The following is a 24,784-nucleotide window of genomic DNA, read 5'->3' on the forward strand; positions in this document are numbered from 1 at the left end:
GGCGCCAGTGGACCTCAGTCTGCAGTTCATCTCCATCTTAAAGACACTAACCACACGTTTGAGGACAAGGAAGTGAAAATATTAGCCAGAGAGAAGAAATGGTTTGAGAGAGGGGTCAAGGAGGCATTCTTTGTGAAACATTTGAAACCCAGCCTTAACCGGGGAGGGGGTCTGAGACACACTTTGTCCCCTGTTTACAATGGGGTACTCAGGTCAAAGCAGTTTCAGTCTTTTGTTCATGGTAATGAGTCATTCATGTCATCAGGAGAGTCATCAAGGGAGCCATCAAGAAAGGCATCCATCCCATCATTATGAGGGACAGCTGCCCTGTCATTAGGAGGGTGCTAACTAGAGCACAATAGTTGCTAATTAGAGCTATTGTTTAGTCACTAGTCTATAGCAGTCTGCCTCTCAGTAGGAGGGGTCTGGTTAGGTTTAAAACTCCAGCTTTTGCTGGCTTCTGGTTTATTCTTCTCTACAAGAGTCAGACAGAAGTCAGACTTCCAGAGCAAGAATTTTAGCTGAGGAAGCTTCTGCGATTTGAAGCGAAATGTCCTCGCGTCAAGCAACCCAGTCCAGTCGAAGATTCAAGCTTCTCTACTATGGAAACCACCTGGACAACTGAGAGCCTACACAGAAACAATAATTAATGTATATTTATTTATTTACTAATAGACATGTATAATTAATCTGTATTTATTTATTTACTTACAAATAGGCTTAATCTGTATTTATTTATTTATTTATTTACAAATAGGCTTGTATAACTAATCTGTATTTATTTACAAACAGGCTTGTATAATTAATCTGTATTTATTTATTTACAATTAGGCTTGTATAATTAAAGTATATTTATTTATTTACTAATAGGCTTGTATAATTAATCTGTATTTATTTATTTACAAATAGGCTTGTATAAGTAATCTGTATTTATTTACTTACAAACAGGCTTGTATAATTAATGTATATTTATTTATTTACTAATAGGCTTGTATAATTAATCTGTATTTATTTATTTACAGATAGGCTTGTATAACTAATCTGTATTTATTTATTTACAAACAGGCTTGTATAATTAATGTATATTTATTTATTTACTAATAGGCTTGTATAATTAATCTGTATTTATTTATTTATTTACAAATAGACTTGTATAATTTAATATATACTTATTTATTTACTAATAGGCTTGTATAACTAATCTGTATTTATTTATTTACAAACAGGCTTGTATAATTAAAGTATATTTATTTATTTATTAATAGGCTTGTATAATTAATCTGTATTGATTTATTTATTTACTAATAGGCTTGTATAATTAATCTGCATTTATTTATTTACTTACAAATAGGCTTGTATAATTAATGTATATTTATTTATTTACTAATAGGCTTGTATAACTAATCTGTATTCATTTATTTACTAATAGACTTGTATAATTCATGTATATTTATTTATTTACTAATAGGCTTGTATTGTCAGGATTTGGTCTTCTTGTGGTATGTGTTCTGTTTTATTTCTATTTTGATTGTATTTATGATCTGTCTGTTCTCTTGCTGTGTCCTTCTGCTTGGGTTTTCTCTGTCCTGCTCTTTCTTGTCTCTCTCTCTTGGTTCTTGGTGGTGGGCATCCTCTCTGTCTGGCCACACCCTGGTTCTGGAGGTTTCCTCACACCTGTTCTTGATTTGCAGCGCATCACCTGGGTGATATTTAAGCCTCACAGTTTGCTCTTGTCCCTTGCCAGATTGGTGTGCCTTGTGCCTTCCTTCCAGCTCAGTTGTTGTGTTTTTGCCTTGCTCCCGTTGCCTTATTGTGTTTTTCAGTGTTTGGGGTTTTATTGTGGGTAGTGTAGTTCAGGTTCACTTTGGACGTTACACTGTTACTGTGCGCTCGACACAAACAAAACGGACTAATTTTAACATGATTTTATTTTATTTCTTTGTGGCTGACGGGATAATTTAATCGCCAACAGTCGGCAGGAGAGAGGAGAGCTCACGGCACAGCTGCAAGGACTTTTCTTCACCGTTTACACACTGTTTTGGATAATCAGGACGCTTCAAGTGAAATATTTTCTTCTGAATTTAATGAATTTATATTTACTATGTGTATTTTACTCTGCCAATCGATGCATTAATGGACGTACTTCAGTTGTTTAAGCCGCAGGGTTGAAAGTGTGTGAAAAAAGCAGCAGCTTTTAGAGATAAACTGTGACTTTTACTGCTTTTGAAAGATGATGACAGTGTTTGGGGTTTAATTTTTTATTCATTCATTTTTCATGCGTTCTTTTTGTGTTTGTGATCCTTGAATTTACCCAGAAGCCCCTGCGGCGCTCAAAGTGAAACTGGTTTACCTAAGCTCGTGTGTCATACATCACACTGACAAAGTGAGGAACTTTGGGGTAATTTTTGATCCTTCGTTGTCCTTTGACCTCCACATTAGAAATATTACTAGGACTGCTTTCTTCCACCTGCGAAATATAGCGAAGATTTGTTCCATCCTGTCTATGGCTGATGCTGAGATCCCGATCCATGCGTTTATCTCTTCTAGATTGGACTACTGCAGTGTTCTATTTTCTGGTTTACTGCAGTCCAGCATTAGGGCTCTACAATTGGTTCAAAATGCTGTTGCCAGACTTTTGACACAAAGCAGAAATTTCAACCACATTACACCCATTTTGGCGTCTCTTCACTGGCTTCCTGTCCCGGTGAGATCAGATTTTAAGGTTCTGCTACTAACCTATAAAATTATTCATGGACTGGCACCTCCCTACCTAGCTGACCTAATTAAACCTTACGTACCGGCCCGGGCTTTACGTTCCCAGGGTGCAGGACTACTTTGTGTCCCTAAGATGAATAAAAAGTCTGCGGGTCACAGATCTTTCTCTTATCGTGTCCCTGTTCTGTGGAATGATCTCCCTGCGTCAATAAAACGGTCAGATTCTGTGGAGACTTTCAAGTCCAGACTTAAGACGCACTTATTTTCCCTTTTGTATGACTAGCATACTGGTACAGTTTTGTTTTACACTTTTTACTCTTTTAAATTCATTTTATTAGTAAACGGAGCGTGCCACGGCCTCAACTTTACCTACATACTGTGTCTTTTAGTGAAGCTTAGGACTAGTGGTCGGCGATCACCTTAGTATTTCTCTGTTTTTTTTCTTGTTGTTTAATACTGACAAATTATACAGTATTTTTTGTCTTTCTGAGGCCTGGTTCTGTTTTTTCTCTCTGTTTAAGGTGCAGCTCCATGCAGAGATGGGAGTTGTATTTGTGCTGGAGACCCTCCTGTCCTATGCACCAACAGCATTTCCTGTATATTCATTTTGTGAATTGCTCTGTGAATTGTTCTGTAATTTATGTTTGTATCATGGTCCAAGCAGAGGGTCACCCCTTTTAATCTGGTCTGCTTGAGGTTTCTTCCTCAGAGGGAGTTTTTCCTTACCACTGTTGCTCTGGGGGTTGGTAAGGTTAGATCTTACTTGTGTGAAGCACCTTGAGGCAACTCTGTTGTGATTTGACGCTATATAAATGAAAATAAATTGAAATTGAAAAAATAAAATGCTTCCAATGGTGAACATTTCAAATAGCCTCTGACAACCTAGTCCAGCTACTGGCCTTCTCGTGTGGCTTGGCTATCAAGCCTGGTAGAACTGTTCCTACCTACAGGAGAAGGGGCGAAGGTGTGCTGCTGGCGCCTTAACCACCTTGCTTCAGGTAGATGGGGATCGTCAGTCAGGAATGACCACTCATCTAGGGGAAGGAAATCTCTGATTTTAAACCTCTGCTACCTTGTGGCCATACCCACTTATGGGTAAGGCTTCAGGAGTAAACGTTGAGGAATAATGGCTGTCATCTTTGACAAGGCCGAGAGGGCGGTCCTGTTGTTTGGCCAGTGCCCTGCAGTGGTCACTCCAATCTCACCTCATGGTGCAAGGATGGAACATGGAAGACAGTATTTGCAGATTTTAAGTTCTTGCTCGAACTGGCAAAGAGTTGGATGCCACTGGCTGTCTTCAATGGTGGGAGGTATCTCATACCCCACTGGTCAACTAACACCCTCCTCAATCCAGGCAGCCCCCAGTCAGTAAGGTGTTGCTCTACCATTTTTTTTTGAAGTTTAAACTTTATTACAAATTTTAACATGTTTCTTTCTTCATATTTAATGGTCTCTCATTTGCAGTACCTTCAGAGCCCACTAGTGGATTATGGCCAACACTTTGGGAACCACTGATTTATGACATCATATGGGTCTGAAAGAGGTCGTGATGATGTCATCCTTTGCTGGCTACTGAGGTGTAGACAACATCATTCGGCTCCATCTTTTGTCTAAAATGGAAACAAAATCACAGAAAACATTATGAGATGCTGTGATGACTTCAGGCACAAATATGGCAGTAAACAGCATCGAGTTTTAACACGAACCCAGCCCACAGCGAGTTTCAACACTGACCCAGCCCACAACGAGTTTCAACACTGACCCAGCCCACAACGAGTTTCAACACTGACCCAGCCCACAACGAGTTTCAACACTGACCCAGCCCACAGGTGAGTTTCAACACTGACCCAGCCCACAGCGAGTTTCAACACTGACCCAGCCCACAGGTGAGTTTCAACACTGACCCAGCCCACAGCGAGTTTCAACACTGACCCAGCCCACAGGTGAGTTTCAACACTGACCCAGCCCACAGTGAGTTTCAACACTGACCCGGCCCACAGCGAGTTTCAACACTGACCCAGCCCACAGCGAGTTTCAACACTGACCCAGCCCACAGGTGAGTTTCAACACTGACCCAGCCCACAGCGAGTTTCAACACTGACCCAGCCCACAGTGAGTTTCAACACTGACCCAGCCCACAGCGAGTTTCAACACTGACCCAGCCCACAGGTGAGTTTCAACACTGACCCAGCCCACAGGTGAGTTTCAACACTGACCCAGCCCACAGTGAGTTTCAACACTGACCCAGCCCACAGGTGAGTTTCAACACTGACCCAGCCCACAGGTGAGTTTCAACACTGACCCAGCCCACAGTGAGTTTCAACACTGACCCAGCCCACAGCGAGTTTCAACACTGACCCAGCCCACAGGTGAGTTTCAACACTGACCCAGCCCACAGCGAGTTTCAACACTGACCCAGCCCACAGTGAGTTTCAACACTGACCCAGCCCACAGCGAGTTTCAACACTGACCCAGCCCACAGGTGAGTTTCAACACTGACCCAGCCCACAGCGAGTTTCAACACTGACCCAGCCCACAGTGAGTTTCAACACTGACCCAGCCCACAGTGAGTTTCAACACTGACCCAGCCCACAGCGAGTTTCAACACTGACCCAGCCCACAGGTGAGTTTCAACACTGACCCAGCCCACAGCGAGTTTCAACACTGACCCAGCCCACAGGTGAGTTTCAACACTGACCCAGCCCACAGTGAGTTTCAACACTGACCCAGCCCACAGCGAGTTTCAACACTGACCCAGCCCACAGCGAGTTTCAACACTGACCCAGCCCACAGGTGAGTTTCAACACTGACCCAGCCCACAGCGAGTTTCAACACTGACCCAGCCCACAGGTGAGTTTCAACACTGACCCAGCCCACAGCGAGTTTCAACACTGACCCAGCCCACAGGTGAGTTTCAACACTGACCCAGCCCACAGGTGAGTTTCAACACTGACCCAGCCCACAGTGAGTTTCAACACTGACCCAGCCCACAGGTGAGTTTCAACACTGACCCAGCCCACAGTGAGTTTCAACACTGACCCAGCCCACAGGTGAGTTTCAACACTGACCCAGCCCACAGGTGAGTTTCAACACTGACCCAGCCCACAGGTGAGTTTCAACACTGACCCAGCCCACAGCGAGTTTCAACACTGACCCAGCCCACAGGTGAGTTTCAACACTGACCCAGCCCACAGGTGAGTTTCAACACTGACCCAGCCCACAGTGAGTTTCAACACGGACCCAGCCCACAGCGAGTTTCAACACTGACCCAGCCCACAGCGAGTTTCAACACTGACCCAGCCCACAGGTGAGTTTCAACACTGACCCAGCCCACAGGTGAGTTTCAACACTGACCCAGCCCACAGGTGAGTTTCAACACTGACCCAGCCCACAGGTGAGTTTCAACACTGACCCAGCCCACAGTGAGTTTCAACACTGACCCAGCCCACAGGTGAGTTTCAACACTGACCCAGCCCACAGTGAGTTTCAACACTGACCCAGCCCACAGGTGAGTTTCAACACTGACCCAGCCCACAGGTGAGTTTCAACACTGACCCAGCCCACAGGTGAGTTTCAACACTGACCCAGCCCACAGGTGAGTTTCAACACTGACCCAGCCCACAGCGAGTTTCAACACTGACCCAGCCCACAGCGAGTTTCAACACTGACCCAGCCCACAGGTGAGTTTCAACACTGACCCAGCCCACAGGTGAGTTTCAACACTGACCCAGCCCACAGGTGAGTTTCAACACTGACCCAGCCCACAGGTGAGTTTCAACACTGACCCAGCCCACAGTGAGTTTCAACACTGACCCAGCCCACAGGTGAGTTTCAACACTGACCCAGCCCACAGTGAGTTTCAACACTGACCCAGCCCACAGGTGAGTTTCAACACTGACCCAGCCCACAGGTGAGTTTCAACACTGACCCAGCCCACAGCGAGTTTCAACACTGACCCAGCCCACAGGTGAGTTTCAACACTGACCCAGCCCACAGTGAGTTTCAACACGGACCCAGCCCACAGCGAGTTTCAACACTGACCCAGCCCACAGCGAGTTTCAACACTGACCCAGCCCACAGGTGAGTTTCAACACTGACCCAGCCCACAGGTGAGTTTCAACACTGACCCAGCCCACAGGTGAGTTTCAACACTGACCCAGCCCACAGCGAGTTTCAACACTGACCCAGCCCACAGGTGAGTTTCAACACTGACCCAGCCCACAGGTGAGTTTCAACACTGACCCAGCCCACAACGAGTTTCAACACTGACCCAGCCCACAGTGAGTTTCAACACTGACCCAGCCCACAGGTGAGTTTCAACACTGACCCAGCCCACAGCGAGTTTCAACACTGACCCAGCCCACAGGTGAGTTTCAACACTGACCCAGCCCACAGGTGAGTTTCAACACTGACCCAGCCCACAGGTGAGTTTCAACACTGACCCAGCCCACAGCGAGTTTCAACACTGACCCAGCCCACAGGTGAGTTTCAACACTGACCCAGCCCACAGGTGAGTTTCAACACTGACCCAGCCCACAGGTGAGTTTCAACACTGACCCAGCCCACAGTGAGTTTCAACACTGACCCAGCCCACAGGCGAGCTTCAACACTTAACTTGAGGTAAAAAAAAAAAAAGGAAAAACATTTGTAAGGATTTTCTTCTGTGTATGACTGAGCAGGTCTGATGTTCCTCTGACACACATCTCTACACTCTTGTCTTCCATGTTTTGGCCTGATGACTCATTTCTGTTTCACACATGAAGCTACGTCACAGTGCGTTTGGTGAAAGTTGGATTGAGTTGAACTTTGGCCATGATGAGTTTCACGTCAAGAAGCGGTGCATCGCGTAAGCTCTGTTTTTACACGTAGTGCTGCGATGTGCTGTTTGTGCATAGCTTCTCATTGAAAATAAAGGGTTTTACAGTGGTACGCGCTGCCTTTGTGCACTGTGTAGGTGAAAGACCCTTTACATGTGGTAAGAATTTAGTGCACAGTACATTTTGCAGAGTAAAATTTACTCTGCTGGGACAACATTTGGTCCCAGTCCAAATGGAGTTAAATATACTCTATCACAGTGCTAAATCAACTCTATCACAGGGTAAAACCAACTCTTATAGGAGTAGAAACACTTGATTTGATGGCAGAGTTGATTTCACTCTATAGTAGAGTGTATTTTACTCTGTTTAGACTGGAGCCAAATGTCCTGCCGTGGTGACGTAATGGTTTGCATGTTGGACTCGGACGCCAGCGATCCGGATTCACTTCGTGTTTGCAGCCAAGCTCCCAACCGGCACTCTCACCAACAGTGCTAGGGAGGAGTGAGAGACACGTGTCGTGGGCCCTACTGGAAACAAGCTTCGCGCTTTTGTTGGCTACCCACATTAAATATGATCATCTTCTTCTTCTTCTTCTTGCTCATCACTTTCAGTGACAATTTCTTTGCTGAAGCTCAGGTCAGAATCCAGAAATCTCAGGTAAAATCTTTGTAATTTTACATGGAGGCAGAGTTGGTAAAGCTCTGGTCGAAGCTGGGCTTAATTTTTCTTGGGTCAGAGGTTTGGGGAAAGTCTTCTTTGATTCAATAGTAGAGAAGCTTGAATATTCGACTGGACTGGGTTGCTTGATGCGAGGACGTTTCGCTTCAAATCGCAGAAGCTTCCTCAGCTAAAATTCTTGCTCTGGTAGTCTGACTTCTGTCTTGACTCTTGTAGAGAAGAACAAACAGAAGCCAACAAAAGCTGGAGTTTTTTTAAACCTAACCAGACCCCTCCTACCGAGAGGCCGACTGCTATAGGCTAGTGACTAAACAATAGCTCTAATTAGCACCTATTGTGCTCTAGTTAGCACCCTCCTAATGACAGGGCAGCTGTCCCTCCTAATGATGGGACGGAAGCCTCTCCTAATGGCTCCCTTGAGGACAAGGGAGCCATTCCCTTGCGTCAAGCAACCAAGTCCAGTCGAAGATTCAAGCTTCTCTACTATGGAAACCACCTGGACAACTGAGAGCCTACACAGAAATTCTTTGATTCTACGTGAATCTGCCACTAAAGTTTGGATACACAGAATTTGTTCCTCAAATCCTGAATCTGAAATCATGGATCAGGTTTTGCTCTGTGAAGCCTCAGTCAACATTTCTAAAGTGTCTCATGGATCTAAACCCTGAAAAAACCCAATACAACAGGGCTAGTCTTTGTCACCTAATATGTGTCCAGACCAAACCGGGTCTGATCTTTGCTGGAAAATCAGTGGGTACCTGGATTCTGTATTGGGTCTGAACTGGACACAGGCGTAGCTCACATTCTCTACAGCCTGACCGGCTTCATGCTGGTGTGCCGGCTCTTCCTGCCGGCCGGGCTGCTCCATGTTGCCATAGATGTGCTCGAGATGCTGAAAAGAGTGAAGACTGAAAGTGAAAGTAACGAGCAGTAATCCAGCTACATGTTCAACAGACCAAAACCGCCCATTCTTACACCCACCATCACACGTCCACCTGCTGTCGGTCTATAAATGAGATGTGGTCAGGGGGGTCACCATCACGTGGCAACAGAAAGTGTGTAGCACCCCAAGGATTTAGCAAAGGCACAAGGTGGTGAAAAACAGGGTTTATTGTCTCCATGACCTTTGGCAACCCGTGAGAACTCATGACCTAACATCCACAAGGGGCTAAATGTTCTTCTCAGCACATTAGTCATCCTCTTTCTTCTTTTATCTATTTTTTTTTTTGTTTTTTATCTCATTAATCGTCACTTCGTTCCTTTCTGATGTGCAGAGATGAGCAGTAAATGTGTTGCTCTTGTAGCATGGTGTGGCTGAGTGTGCACTTTAATTAGGGGTCGGGCGGAACTAAATTTACGAGCTTCAAGCTTGCTCATGGTACAGGGAGTCCCAAACAGGAAGTGCCAAATTTTGAGTCCATGGTGAAGCAGGAAATGTCAAATGTCAAACACTTCCTGGATCGACACTTCCTGGATTGACAGACAAGATTTCGTGGAATCTCATGGGAACTCAGTGGCAAGTTCACACTAAAACAGGAAATGCCAAATTTTGAGTCCAACGTGAAATGGGAAATGTCAAATGTTGAACACTTCCTGGCATGGGTGGAGCTAGAGTGGAGGCTGGGGTTGCACTGGACTCCTCTGAAATCTGATTGGACACAGATGATTGACATGTCACGGCACCACACGGCTGCTTGAAAAGAGCTACATTTTGAAATCGTGACATATATTGACTGCTAGGTCTTTCCTGTACAGTAGTTGGCGCTGTGTACAACCACAAGAAGTTCTAATCCATCTTTGTAGAAGAAAAATGTTTGACTAAGATTTTAAACTGAAAACATTGTATGAACCACAGACTCCAAATGACACCAAAGTTATATCAGTGAGTAAACAACCGTATTTTATGCCAGAAATGATGTCAAGGTTGTTAAAAGCACCATTTCTCCTTCAACTCGGGATGCCTTATATATGCATGTTTCTCCAGTGATATTAAATGAGCAGGCAGCTGTTGATTCATGAGATATAACGTGAAGACACTCAGGCTGAAGGACTGATCTGTTCTGTTCTGTAAAAATCCTGTGTAACCTCTTAATTTTGCTGTCTGAGTGACACACCAGTGACACAGCTTTAGATAAATAAATCTAAAGTTATCTTCCTCAACTCAAACTGAAAGCAAATCTCTACAACTTAATAAAAATTAATTAAAAATATAAAATCCAGCTTCCTGATGAAGTGGTGTAGAGGAGGATTTTCTTAAAAAGAAGACCTGAAAGTTCAGCTACAATTTGACAGAAAGTACATTTGAGATGAAAGTCTAGATTTGATGTTTTGTGAGAAACAAACTTTTGTATTTCTTCATAATTGATGTAAATAAAGTCCAAGACATATTCAGCGACTTTCAGCGACTTCAGCGATGTTCATGTTTCCATCCCCTGACTTTTCTGAAGAAAACTGGCAATAAAACTGATTATTATTTACAGGTTTTATCCAGTTTTAGAGATTTAACTAAGCGACATGGGGTGTGCAGCCAGTACATTATGAGTGCCGGTCCCAAGCCCAGATAAATGAGGAGGGTTGTGTCAGAAAGGGCATCCGGCGTAAAACAAGCCAACCCAACTATGCAGACTAAGAATAGAATTTCCATACTGGATCAATCGAAGCCCTGGGTTAACAACGTCCGCCACTGGTGCTGTTGCCCAACAGGGTGCCGGTGGAAATTGGGCTACTGCTGGGCGAAGATGACGAAGAAGAGGAGGAGAATGTTCCACAAACAGCGGGAGAAGAAGCAAACTAGAAGGGTGGAAATGAGAGTGGGGACTTTGAATGTTGGTACTATGACTGGTAAAGGGAGAGAGCTGGCTGATATGATGGAGAGGAGAAAGGTTGACATATTGTGTGTGCAAGAGACCAAGTGGAAGGGAAGTAAGAGCAGGAGCATCGGCGGTGGGTACAAGTTGTACCATGGTGAGGACAGGAAGAGAAATGGTGCTGGGGTCATTTTAAAGGAAGAGTATGTTAAAAGTGTGTTGGAGGTTAACTGAGTGTCTGACAGGGTGATAAGTGTGAAGTTGGAAATTGAAGGGGTGATGATGAATATCATCAGTGCATATGCCCCACAGGTAGGTTGTGAGATGAAGGAGAAAGAAGATTTCTGGAGTGTGTTAGATGAGGTGGTGGAGAGTGAACCAAGCATGAAAGAGTGGTGATAGGAGCAGACTTCAATGGGCATGTTGGTGAAGAGAACAGAGGTGATGAGGAAGTAATGGGTAGATATGGTATCGAGGACAGGAATGGGGAAGGACAGATGGTCGTTCATTTTGCAAAAAGGATGGAAATGGTTGTGGTGAATACCTACTTTAAGAAAAGGGAGGAGCACAGGGTAACATAAGAGTGGAGGAAGGTGCACACAGGTGGACTACATTCTTTATAGGAGATGCAAGCTAAAAGAAATCACAGACTGTAAGGTGGTGGCAGGAGAGAGTGTCGTTAGACAGCATAGGATGGTGGTTTGTAGGATAACTTTAAAAGTAAAGAAGAAGAAGAGAGTGAGAACTCAACAAAGGATCAGATGGTGGAAGCTGAAGGAGGAAGACTGTTGTGTGAAATTTAGCGAGCAGGTGAGAGAAGCACTAGTTGGAGGGGAAGCAATTTTGGACAATTGGAAGAGTACTGCAGATGTGGTGAGGGAGACAGCTAGGGCAGTATTCCTGCTGTCAGCATGCCAATTGCACGCTCCCTCAAATCTTGCGACATCTGTGGCATTGTGCTGTGTGATAAAAGTTCCATAAAAAAGCCTTCAGTTAATTCAAAATGCTGCAGCTAGAGTACTGACGGGGACTAGAAGGAGAGAGCATATCTCACCCATATTGGCCTCTCTTCATTGGCTTCCTGTTAATTCTAGAATAGAATTTAAAATTCTTCTTCTTACTTATAAGGTTTTGAATAATCAGGTCCCATCTTATCTTAGGGACCTCGTAGTACCATATCACCCCAATAGAGTGCTTCGCTCTCAGACTGCAGGCTTACTTGTAGTTCCTAGGGTTTGTAAGAGTAGAATGGGAGGCAGAGCCTTCAGCTTTCAGGCTCCTCTCCTGTGGAACCAGCTCCCAATTCAGATCAGGGAGACAGACACCCTCTCTACTTTTAAGATTAGGCTTAAAACTTTCCTTTTTGCTAAAGCTTATAGTTAGGGCTGGATCAGGTGACCCTGAACCATCCCTTAGTTATGCTGCTATAGACGTAGACTGCTGGGGGGTTCCCATGATGCACTGTTTCTTTCTCTTTTTGCTCTGTATGCACCACTCTGCATTTAATCATTAGTGATCGATCTCTGCTCCCCTCCACAGCATGTCTTTTTCCTGGTTCTCTCCCTCAGCCCCAACCAGTCCCAGCAGAAGACTGCCCCTCCCTGAGCCTGGTTCTGCTGGAGGTTTCTTCCTGTTAAAAGGGAGTTTTTCCTTCCCACTGTAGCCAAGTGCTTGCTCACAGGGGGTCGTTTTGACCGTTGGGGTTTTACATAATTATTGTATGGCCTTGCCTTACAATATAAAGCGCCTTGGGGTAACTGTTTGTTGTGATTTGGCGCTATATAAAAAAATTGATTGATTGATTGATTGATAAAACTGCACCTTTCAGAGTGGCCTTTTATTGTGGGCAGTCTAAGGCACACCTGTGCACTAATCATGGTGTCTAATCAGCATCTTGATATGGCACACCTGTGAGGTGGGATGGATTATCTGAGCAAAGGAGAAGTGCTCACTATCACAGATTTAGACTGGTTTGTGAACAATATTTGAGGGAAATGGTGATATTGTGTATGTGGAAAAAGTTTTAGATCTTTGAGTTCATCTCATACAAAATGGGAGCAAAACCAAAAGTGTTGCATTTATATTTTTGTTGAGTGTTGAGTGTATATATATATATATATATATATATATATATATATATATATATATATGCACACACACACACATATATGTGTGTGTGTGTGTGTGTGTGTGTGTCTGTGTGTGTGTGTGTTTCTCCAGTGATTGTAGGTTAATAAAACGAGCGGGCAGCAACTGATTCACGCTCTGTTTGCTTCTTTGAGATGTAAGATGCTGCCTGAGTGTTTCTCAGTTACCCTCCAAAGTCGTGGAGCACTTGGTATTTCACACATTTTAGTAATTTGTTGATGCAATTTAAAAAAGAAAATTCTAAAATGATCTTCCTTAAACTCAAACTAATAGCAAATCTCTACAACTTGATATAAATTTAATTAAAAATATAAAATACATCTTTCTGATGGAGTGGTGTCGAGGAGGATTTTTGTAAATAGAAGACCTAAACGTTCAGCTAATTTGGCCATATTGTGCAACCCTACTGTCAACTAGCTGAAAAGTTTGAATATAAATTTACATCTACATGAAACAAAAATGCTTAAAGTGGCAGGGGTTAAGAGGGCTGTAATTAGGGGAGCCCCGGCCATGCAAATGCTCCCCAGAAGCATTTACTGAAAAAGTCTGAAAGACCTAAATGACATGGTGAGGACTTTTTCCAGGTATGAGACACAAATAAAGAAAATGCTTAAAATGGCGGGGGGTTAAGAGGGGTGTAGTTGGGGGTCTAAAAGCTGAAGGCTTTTAGCCATGCTAATGCTACCCAGAAGCATTTACTGAAACAAACTCTGAAGGACCTAAATGACATGGTGAGATGCCGAAGAGCTTCGCTTATTCATGTCCACAACATATACATATTAAAATAAATGGTAGGTCTACTTTGATGATGTAGGAGCAAAAGATATATACAAATAACTTAAATAAGGCTTAAATGTGAGAACGTGTTGCAAAGCGTTTGTGCTGAAAGACCAGCAAAAACCTGGTCTGTTCTTTTAAGGGTTGAATGAACTTAATAAATGGCTTTCAACTAGTCGACTAGTTGAATAGCTAGCTAGTTGTAACAGACTATTAGGACTAGTCGTCCCGTTCCTAGTGATAATCTTCTGATGGTTTTGTATAACTCTGTGATCACCCTGGGATGGTGATTCGCTTCTTCTTTCTGCCTCTAACTGTATGTTTTTACTTGTAAATTATTTCATTGCTCTGATTTTTGTTTTAATGTGCACTATCAAACATTCTGAGCTCTTCTGCAAAAGTGCTTCATACAGTATTTATGATGAAAATGACAGAAAAACACACTTTGCTTCAAGGTGCACTGACGGAGGACACCAACAGAGGGCAGCACAAACATGCTTGTTTTGAGTCAGAGTGAACAGTTTTTATCTTAACACTAGCAGTGCTGCCTGTGATGTGTTTTGGTGTCCAGACATCCCTCTGAAATGATGAAATGCCTTGTGGGTAATTAGACAAATCCACCATCTGGCAGTGGCTCACCTTTTTCTCTTCCATTTTCCCCACAATTCTGTGGGGTTTACTTGCCGCCGCTGTGTGTTTCCTGTAAATAAAATGGAAACAGACAGAAATGTTCATTCAGAAGAAACAAATATTTGAGCGCCGCATCTTCAGAAGTGTCTCTGTATCTGGGCAAAGTGTTAAACTTGTGGAGACGTTCACTGATCTCAGCGGGTACATTCATGTCTCTGTGTCCTCGGCCATTCAGATCCAGAGACGCCTGAGATGATCTTATGCAGTCATGAGGTCAAAGGTCAGAGGTGCTTGGTGGTGCTTGGTGATTGCAGCAGAATGAAGGTCCACGTCTTCAGGGTCCTGGTCCTTACTGTCTAATTGTCAGACTTGGACTCTAACCAGTGACCTAAGGGAAGGACTGGATGTCTTTGATCCCAGGTCTCTGTGGAGGATCTTTGGGTCCCACTGGAATGACTTTGTGTCCAATGAACGGTTACTTAGTGAGACTCAGATGACAAGGATCACTGACACTGTGAGGGAACATCAGACACCACATTTAGTCCATGTGACGAGTTTCTGTGGACGTGATCCAGGACACAGGTGTCTGTGTGGAGGACCCCAGAGATGGGAAAAGGTTACGGACACGCCCACCTGGTTGCAGATATCGTAATCTGAGTGGTTGTCATCCAGGACCCAGTGTGGTGGATGAGGTGATGTGTGGCAGCTAAACTGACCTGAACAGATTATGACTTAAATCAGGGCTTTTCAAAGTGTGGGAGAGTGAGCCCCCCAGAGAACAAATGAATAGCTGCGCCTCCCCCACCCCGACACACATAAACACAATTTCAACATCTTCGTGTGTTTCTTTTGATTCTTTTACAACCCCAATTTCAATGAAGTGGGGACATTGTGTGAAATGTAAATAAAAACAGAATACAATGATTTTCAAATCCTCTTCAACCTATATTCAATTGAATACACCACAAAGACAAGATATTTAATGTTCAAACAGATAGAATTTTATTGTTTTTGTGCAAATATTTGCTCATTTTGAAATGGATGCCTGCAACAGGTTTCAAAAAGCTGGGACAGTGGCAACAATGCTCAAAGAACAATTGGTTGGATCATTCCACAGGTTTATTGGAAACAGGTGAGTGTCATGATTAGGTATAAAAGGAGCATCCCCAAAAGTCTCAGCCGTTCACAATCAAAGATGGGGTGAGGATCACCACTTTGTGAAGAACTGCGTGAAAAAAAAAAAGTCCAATAGTTTAAGAGCAATGTTTCTCAACATTCAATTGCAAGGAATTTAGGGATTCCATCATCTACAGTCCATAATATAATCAGAAGATTCAGAGAATCTGGAGAACTTTCTACACGTAAGCAGCAAGGCTGGCAGAGGTGGCAAGTCATGTGCCTGTACACGTTGTCTGTGGAGGACGTTGAAGATGTTTACTTATTTGGAGCTGTGGTGACTGTGTTTCTGCTGTGTGGAGCGGCCACAGCACTGGTCTACCGGAAAATTTAAAAAGTGGAGGTGGCATTAATTGGCCCGTCCAGGCTGCCCCACATGATTGATTCGATTGGAAGGGCAGTGTCAGCTCAGTCGGCGGGTGTCAACTGCACATTGGAATCCATCTCGGGGAGAATGGCTGCACTGGAAAACCGCTTTGATCGTCTGTAAGACCACATCTCTCCTCTATTCAGATGTATTGGGAGCCACTCTGAAGTTTCAGACTGTGGAATCTGCCAGGTGTCTGTTAATCTGGATATCTATTTGGTTTCCAAACACCAGCTGTCCTTCAAGGCCGCTGTGATAAAATCCTCCTCCCGAGGAACACTCCTGATAGCCTCGCTCCTCGTCTCCCCCCCTCGTCTCCCCCACTCTTCCTCCCTCCCTTCCCGGTCCTGAGATGTTGACTGTGGGACCTTGAGACTCTGGTGGACTGATTCAGGACTGGGATCCCCCCCAGGACCACTCTCTGCCCCTCCCTCCCTGTGGCAGGACTCGTCCTCTCTCAAGCTGGTCTTGGCGGCGCGACTTACAGTTGCAGCGGCCTTCACCCACTTTACCTCAAATGTGGATTAATTGCTGTATCTTGTCTGAGGTAATTGGAGTGTAAACACAATTGCCCTTTTTTGGGATCAATAAAGTTGTCTGAAGTCTGAACTAACATTGAATGCCCGTGACCTTTGATCCCTCAGGCGGCACTGCATTAAAAACCAACATCATTTTGTAAAGGATCTTACCGCGTGGGCTCAGGAAAAGTGTGCTGTGGTCTGATGAGTCCACATTTCAAATTGTTTTTGGAAATCATGGACGTCATGTCCTCTGGACAAAAGAGGAAAAAGACCATCCAGAATGTTACCAGTGCAAAGTTCAAAAGCCAGCATCTGTGATGGTATGGGGGTGTGTTAGTGCCCATGACATGGACAACTTACACATCTGTGATGGCACCATCAATGCTGAAAGGTACATCCAGGTTTTGGAGCAACACATGCTGCCATCCAAGCAACGTCTTTTTCAGGAACGTCCCTGCTTATTTCAGCAAGACAATGCCAAGACACATTCTGCACGTGTTACAACAGCGTGGCTTCATAGTAAGAGTGCGGGTACTAGACTGGCCTGCCTGCAGTCCAGACCTGTTGCCCATTGAAAATGTGTGGCACATTATGAAGTACAAAATACGACAACAGAGACCCCGGACTGTAGAACAACTGAAGTCGTACATCAAGCAAGAATGGGAAAGAATTCCACCTACAAAGCTTCAACAATTAGTGTCCTCAGTTCCCAAATGCTTATTGAGTGTTGTTAGAAGGAAAGGTGATGTAACACAGTGGTAAACATACCACTGTCCCAGCTTTTTAGAAACATGTTGCAGGCATCCATTTCAAAATGAGCAAATATTTGCACAAAAACAATAAAGTTTATCAGTTTGAACATTAAATATCTTGTCTTTGTGGTGTATTCAATTGAATATAGGTTGAAGAGGATTTGAAAATCATTGGATTCTGTTTTTATTTACATTTTACACAACGTCCCAACTTCATTGGAATTGGGGTTGTACACATACATAAATAGATAAAAATAGAAATAAACAAAATCTGTAGTTTTTGTCTAAAGTGTTTCCTTTCAGACATTAATGGCCCGAATGTCTCTCCGTACGTCTGAGCTGAACTCAGCCGGCTGCCGCACGTCAGCATCAATGTCATTCACAAAGAACACAGAATGTCTCATTTTGGGAGGAAAAAAATGTTTCAGTCTGTTGTAGTTTGTTGTCTGTGTTCCAGCGTTTGAAAAGAGGTGTCATTTGATTTAAATGGTGATTCACTTTGAAGTTATTAATTCCGGCTGGACTCTAACGTGACTTGGCAGAGAGCCGCGCAGCTTTTGGAGCTGTGCGAATGGAACAGAGGACAATTCTCATTTCTTTCTCACAACAAGACAAGAGTCCCAGTTAGTGACTTTAATCAACACTAAAGTGACTCACAATTGACATTTTTAAATGGGGGGGCTCACAGTTTGCTAACTTCAACAGTTTGGAACTCTGTCAGTTAATATCAGATAATGGATTAATTTCTTGAAAGTACCGTTTGATGATGATGACGGCCACGATGAGCAGGACCACAGGCAGCAGGACACCCGCCGTCACAGCGACGATCACCATCACATCCTTCTGCTTTTCTGCAAAACATTTAGTCATTAGATGTAAACACCATCTGCCTGTGCGTCGTCCTCATCAGTCCTTCAGCTATGTACATTGAGTATCTCGTCAATAGTTTTACATCCTCATTGAAGACAACTTTGGATGCTGTAGCTCCTCTGAAAAAGAGAGCTTTAAATCAGAAGTGTCTGACTCCGTGGTATAACTCACAAACTCGTAGCTTAAAGCAGATAACCCGTAAGTTGGAGAGGAAATGGCGTCTCACTAATTTAGAAGATCTTCACTTAGCCTGGAAAAAGAGTCTGTTGCTCTATAAAAAAGCCCTCCGTAAAGCTAGGACATCTTTCTACTCATCACTAATTGAAGAAAATAAGAACAACCCCAGGTTTCTTTTCAGCACTGTAGCCAGGCTGACAAAGAGTCAGAGCTCTATTGAGCTGAGTATTCCATTAACTTTAACTAGTAATGACTTCATGACTTTCTTTGCTAACAAAATTTTAACTATTAGAGGAAAAATTACTCATAACCATCCCAAAGACGTATCGTTATCTTTGGCTGCTTTCAGTGATGCCGGTATTTGGTTAGACTCTTTCTCTCCGATTGTTCTGTCTGAGTTATTCTCATTAGTTACTTCATCCAAACCATCAACATGTTTATTAGACCCCATTCCTACCAGGCTGCTCAAGGAAGCCCTACCATTATTTAATGTTTCGATCTTAAATATGATCAATCTATCTTTGTTAGTTGGCTATGTACCACAGGCTTTTAAGGTGGCAGTAATTAAACCATTACTTAAAAACCCATCACTTGACCCAGCTATCTTAGCTAATTATAGGCCAATCTCCAACCTTCCTTTTCTCTCAAAAATTCTTGAAAGGGTAGTTGTAAAACAGCTAACTGATCATCTGCAGAGGAATGGTCTATTTGAAGAGTTTCAGTCAGGTTTTAGAATTCATCATAGTACAGAAACAGCATTAGTGAAGGTTACAAATGATCTTCTTATGGCCTCGGACAGTGGACTCATCTCTGTGCTTGTTCTGTTAGACCTCAGTGCTGCTTTTGATACTGTTGACCATAAAATTTTATTACAGAGATTAGAGCATGCCATAGGTATTAAAGGCACTGCGCTGCGGTGGTTTGAATCATATTTGTCTAATAGATTACAATTTGTTCATGTAAATGGGGAATCTTCTTCACAGACTAAAGTTAATTATGGAGTTCCACAAGGTTCTGTGCTAGGACCAATTTTATTCACTTTATACATGCTTCCCTTAGGCAGTATTATTAGACGGTATTGCTTAAATTTTCATTGTTACGCAGATGATACCCAGCTTTATCTATCCATGAAGCCAGAGGACACACACCAATTAGCTAAACTGCAGGATTGTCTTACAGACATAAAGACATGGATGACCTCTAATTTCCTGCTTTTAAACTCAGATAAAACTGAAGTTATTGTACTTGGCCCCACAAATCTTAGAAACATGGTGTCTAACCAGATCCTTACTCTGGATGGCATTACCCTGACCTCTAGTAATACTGTGAGAAATCTTGGAGTCATTTTTGATCAGGATATGTCATTCAAAGCGCATATTAAACAAATATGTAGGACTGCTTTTTTGCATTTACGCAATATCTCTAAAATCAGAAAGGTCTTGTCTCAGAGTGATGCTGAAAAACTAATTCATGCATTTATTTCCTCTAGGCTGGACTATTGTAATTCATTATTATCAGGTTGTCCTAAAAGTTCCCTAAAAAGCCTTCAGTTAATTCAAAATGCTGCAGCTAGAGTACTGACGGGGACTAGAAGGAGAGAGCATATCTCACCCATATTGGCCTCTCTTCATTGGCTTCCTGTTAATTCTAGAATATAATTTAAAATTCTTCTTCTTACTTATAAGGTTTTGAATAATCAGGTCCCATCTTATCTTAGGGACCTCGTAGTACCATATCACCCCAATAGAGCGCTTCGCTCTCAGACTGCAGGCTTACTTGTAGTTCCTAGGGTTTGTAAGAGTAGAATGGGAGGCAGAGCCTTCAGCTTTCAGGCTCCTCTCCTGTGGAACCAGCTCCCAATTCAGATCAGGGAGACAGACACCCTCTCTACTTTTAAGATTAGGCTTAAAACTTTCCTTTTTGCTAAAGCTTATAGTTAGGGCTGGATCAGGTGACCCTGAACCATCCCTTAGTTATGCTGCTATAGACGTAGACTGCTGGGGGGTTCCCATGATGCACTGTTTCTTTCTCTTTTTGCTCTGTATGCACCACTCTGCATTTAATCATTAGTGATCGATCTCTGCTCCCCTCCACAGCATGTCTTTTTCCTGGTTCTCTCCCTCAGCCCCAACCAGTCCCAGCAGAAGACTGCCCCTCCCTGAGCCTGGTTCTGCTGGAGGTTTCTTCCTGTTAAAAGGGAGTTTTTCCTTCCCACTGTAGCCAAGTGCTTGCTCACAGGGGGTCGTTTTGACCGTTGGGGTTTTACATAATTATTGTATGGCCTTGCCTTACAATATAAAGCGCCTTGGGGCATCTGTTTGTTGTGATTTGGCGCTATATAAAAAAAATTGATTGATTGATTGATTTCAGCTGCTTCTTTGGGTCCCGGTGACGAGTCTGTAATGTAATGTGGAGTTGCGTCTGGAAGGGCATCCAGCGTACTTGTGCCAATTCAACATGCAGATCCACCTTGGATTTGCTGTGGCGACCCCAAGAGCAAACAAGGGAGTAGCCGATGGGACTTACTAGAAACAGGATGAGACAGTGAAGAGAGGACAGGAACTTTCATCTCCCAGTCAGAACTCGAGCAGCAGCATTTTGAACCCGTTGGAACCCCCCAGGAGGTTCCACGTAACTGGGTTGGGTTAGTCTACATGCTTGCTCGGGGGGGGGGTCAGACCTGAACTTTGTGAAACACCTTTGGGTGACTTAAGTTATGATTTGGCACTTTATATATAAACTGAATTGAATTAAGTCATATTACCAGGCATCAGGTTTTTACTCATGATGATTTGTGGGACTGAACTGAAGTGACTGTAAATATCAGGCTGTGAGGGGGCCTGGCACCTGAAGAGGATGGACCCTCTATGCAGACTCCCAGACCAGGCATTAGTGTAAAAGAAGTCGTTGTCTTTATTCCAAGCTTAGGTTCAGTGCACAGGTTATCAATCAGTGGAGTAAAGGTACAAACAGGTGGAGGCACACACGCAGTCATTGTCAAGCAGGGTTCAGTGGCATGAGCAAACACAGACATCAGGGATGAGGCAAAAGGTGCGGTCAAAATTACAAAGCAGGATCAACTAGAGACATATGTTACAAAATGCCCCGCCCACAGTACTATTTTCCATGTAAAGTGCGGTAACATGTACATGTGTGGGGTTGGTATTTGGTTGAACCCTCATGTGTTTGGTGTAAACTGGGATACACAGTGGAAAAATTGAAGATTGACATTATATTTATTTAGAGGATGTGGCCAACAGTGACCATAAAAAGTCGGTAGCCTTTGAACAAACGCAACTATTGGTAATTTTTTAAAAGTAGGTCAAGGTCACTGGTTTTTGAACCCATGCGAAGTACTCCTCCAAGGCATACATCAACAATTATGAAGTTCGTGCAAGCAACAGTTGCTGAGCTACATTGCAGCAAACGAATTTCAGACAGATGGACAGCCCGGATGCTATATGACCCGCCTAGAAGGGCATAAAAAAACTGCCAAAAACTATTGTGATCAAACACATGAGTACAGGAGCACATGAGTACAGGAGTACAGGAACACATGAGTACAGGAACACATGAATACAGGAGTACAGGATAACAGGAACACATGAGTAAAGGGACACATGAGTACAGGAGCACAGGAACACATGAATACAGGAGCATAGGAACACATAAGTAAAGGAACACATGAGTACAGGAGCACATGAATACAGGAGTACAGGAACACATGAGTACAGGAGCATAGGAACACATAAGTAAAGGAACACATGAGTACAGGAGCACATGAATACAGGAGTACAGGAGCACAGGAACACATGAGTAAAGGAACACATGAGTACAGGAGCACATGAATACAGGAGTACAGGAACACATGAGTACAGGAGCATAGGAACACATAAGTAAAGGAACACATGAGTACAGGAGCACATGAATACAGGAGTACAGGAGCACAGGAACACATAAGTAAAGGAACACATGAGTACAGGAGCACATGAATACAGGAGTACAGGAGCACAGGAACACATAAGTAAAGGAACACATGAGTACAGGAGCACATGAATACAGGAGTACAGGAACACATGAGTACAGGAGCATAGGAACACATAAGTAAAGGAACACATGAGTACAGGAGCACATGAATACAGGAGTACAGGAGCACAGGAACACATGAGTAAAGGAACACATGAGTACAGGAGCACAGGAACACATGAGTACAGGAGCATAGGAACACATAAGTAAAGGAACACATGAGTACAGGAGCACATGAATACAGGAGTACAGGAGCACAGGAACACATGAGTAAAGGAACACATGAGTACAGGAGTACAGGAACACATGAGTACAGGAGCATAGGAACACATAAGTAAAGGAACACATGAGTACAGGAGCACATGAATACAGGAGTACAGGAGCACAGGAACACCTAAGGTAAAGGAACACATGAGTACAGGAGCACATGAATACAGGAGTACAGGAACACATGAGTACAGGAGCATAGGAACACATAAGTAAAGGAACACATGAGTACAGGAGCACATGAATACAGGAGCACAGGAACACATGAGTAAAGGAACACATGAGTACAGGAGCACAGGAACACATGAATACAGGAGCATGGGAACACATAAGTAAAGGAACACATGAGTACAGGAGCACATGAATACAGGAGTACAGGAGCATAGGAACACATAAGTAAAGGAACACATGAGTACAGGAGCACATGAATACAGGAGTACAGGAGCACAGGAACACATGAGTAAAGGAACACATGAGTACAGGAGCACAGGAGCACATGAATACAGGAGCACAGGAACACATGAGTACAGGAGCATAGGAACACATAAGTAAAGGAACACATGAGTACAGGAGCACATGAATACAGGAGTACAGGAGCACAGGAACACATGAGTAAAGGAACACATGAGTACAGGAGCACAGGAACACATGAATACAGGAGCATAGGAACACATAAGTAAAGGAACACATGAGTACAGGAGCACATGAATACAGGAGTACAGGAGCACATGAACACATGAGTACAGGAGCATAGAAACACATGAGTAAATGAACACATGAGTATAGGAGCACATGAGCACAGGAACACATCAGTACAGGAACACATCAGTACAGGAACACATCAGTACAGGAACACATCAGTACAGGAGCACACAAGCACAGGAACACATGAGTACAGGAGTACAGGAACACATGAGTACAGGAACACATGAGTACAGGAGTACAGGAGCACATGAGTACAGGAACACATGAGTACAGGAACACATGAGTACAGGAGTACAGGAACACATGAGTACAGGAGCACAGCAGCACAGGAACACAGGAACACATGAGTACAGGAGTACAGGAGCACAGGAACACATGAGTACAGGAGTACAGGAGCACAGGAACACATGAGTACAGGAGCACATGAGTACAGGAGCACATGAGTACAGGAACACATGAGTACAGGAACAGGAACACGAGTACAGGAGCACAGGAACACATGAGTACATGAGCACAGGAACACATGAGTACAGGAGCACAGGAGCACAGGAACACATGAGTAAAGGAACACATGAGTACAGGAGTACAGGAACACATGAGTACAGGAGCATAGGAACACATAAGTAAAGGAACACATGAGTACAGGAGCACATGAATACAGGAGTACAGGAGCACAGGAACACATAAGTAAAGGAACACATGAGTACAGGAGCACATGAATACAGGAGTACAGGAACACATGAGTACAGGAGCATAGGAACACATAAGTAAAGGAACACATGAGTACAGGAGCACATGAATACAGGAGCACAGGAACACATGAGTAAAGGAACACATGAGTACAGGAGCACAGGAACACATGAATACAGGAGCATGGGAACACATAAGTAAAGGAACACATGAGTACAGGAGCACATGAATACAGGAGTACAGGAGCATAGGAACACATAAGTAAAGGAACACATGAGTACAGGAGCACATGAATACAGGAGTACAGGAGCACAGGAACACATGAGTAAAGGAACACATGAGTACAGGAGCACAGGAGCACATGAATACAGGAGCACAGGAACACATGAGTACAGGAGCATAGGAACACATAAGTAAAGGAACACATGAGTACAGGAGCACATGAATACAGGAGTACAGGAGCACAGGAACACATGAGTAAAGGAACACATGAGTACAGGAGCACAGGAACACATGAATACAGGAGCATAGGAACACATAAGTAAAGGAACACATGAGTACAGGCGCACATGAATACAGAGTACAGGAGCACATGAAACATGAGTCCAGGAGCACTAGAAACACATGAGTAAATGAACACATGAGTATAGGAGCACATGAG

General features: G+C 43.6%; 1 protein-coding gene across 2 annotated transcripts in view; it reads right to left on the bottom strand.

Moving 5' to 3' along the window:
- Nucleotides 1-4,105: 4,105 nt before the first annotated feature.
- LOC117505802 overlaps nucleotides 4,106-24,784 on the bottom strand; it is a 28,896-nt gene continuing 8,217 nt past the window's right edge. The window contains exons 3-6 of one of the 2 annotated variants that reach the window (XR_004559266.1): nucleotides 18,146-18,239; nucleotides 14,582-14,642; nucleotides 8,969-9,118; nucleotides 4,106-4,325 (exon numbers count right to left, since the gene is read on the bottom strand). Coding sequence is in view for 1 of the 2 variants with exons in the window: in XM_034165339.1 (XP_034021230.1) it covers nucleotides 4,271-4,325; nucleotides 8,969-9,102; nucleotides 14,582-14,642; nucleotides 18,146-18,239 (344 nt within the window). In the remaining variant the exon portion in view is untranslated. The remainder of the gene's footprint in view (nucleotides 4,326-8,968; nucleotides 9,119-14,581; nucleotides 14,643-18,145; nucleotides 18,240-24,784) is intronic. The other variant, XM_034165339.1, reaches the window with a different exon arrangement.

This window comes from Thalassophryne amazonica, unplaced genomic scaffold (genome assembly GCF_902500255.1).
Source record: "Thalassophryne amazonica unplaced genomic scaffold, fThaAma1.1, whole genome shotgun sequence".
In the NCBI taxonomy this organism is placed as follows: Eukaryota; Metazoa; Chordata; class Actinopteri; order Batrachoidiformes; family Batrachoididae; genus Thalassophryne; species Thalassophryne amazonica.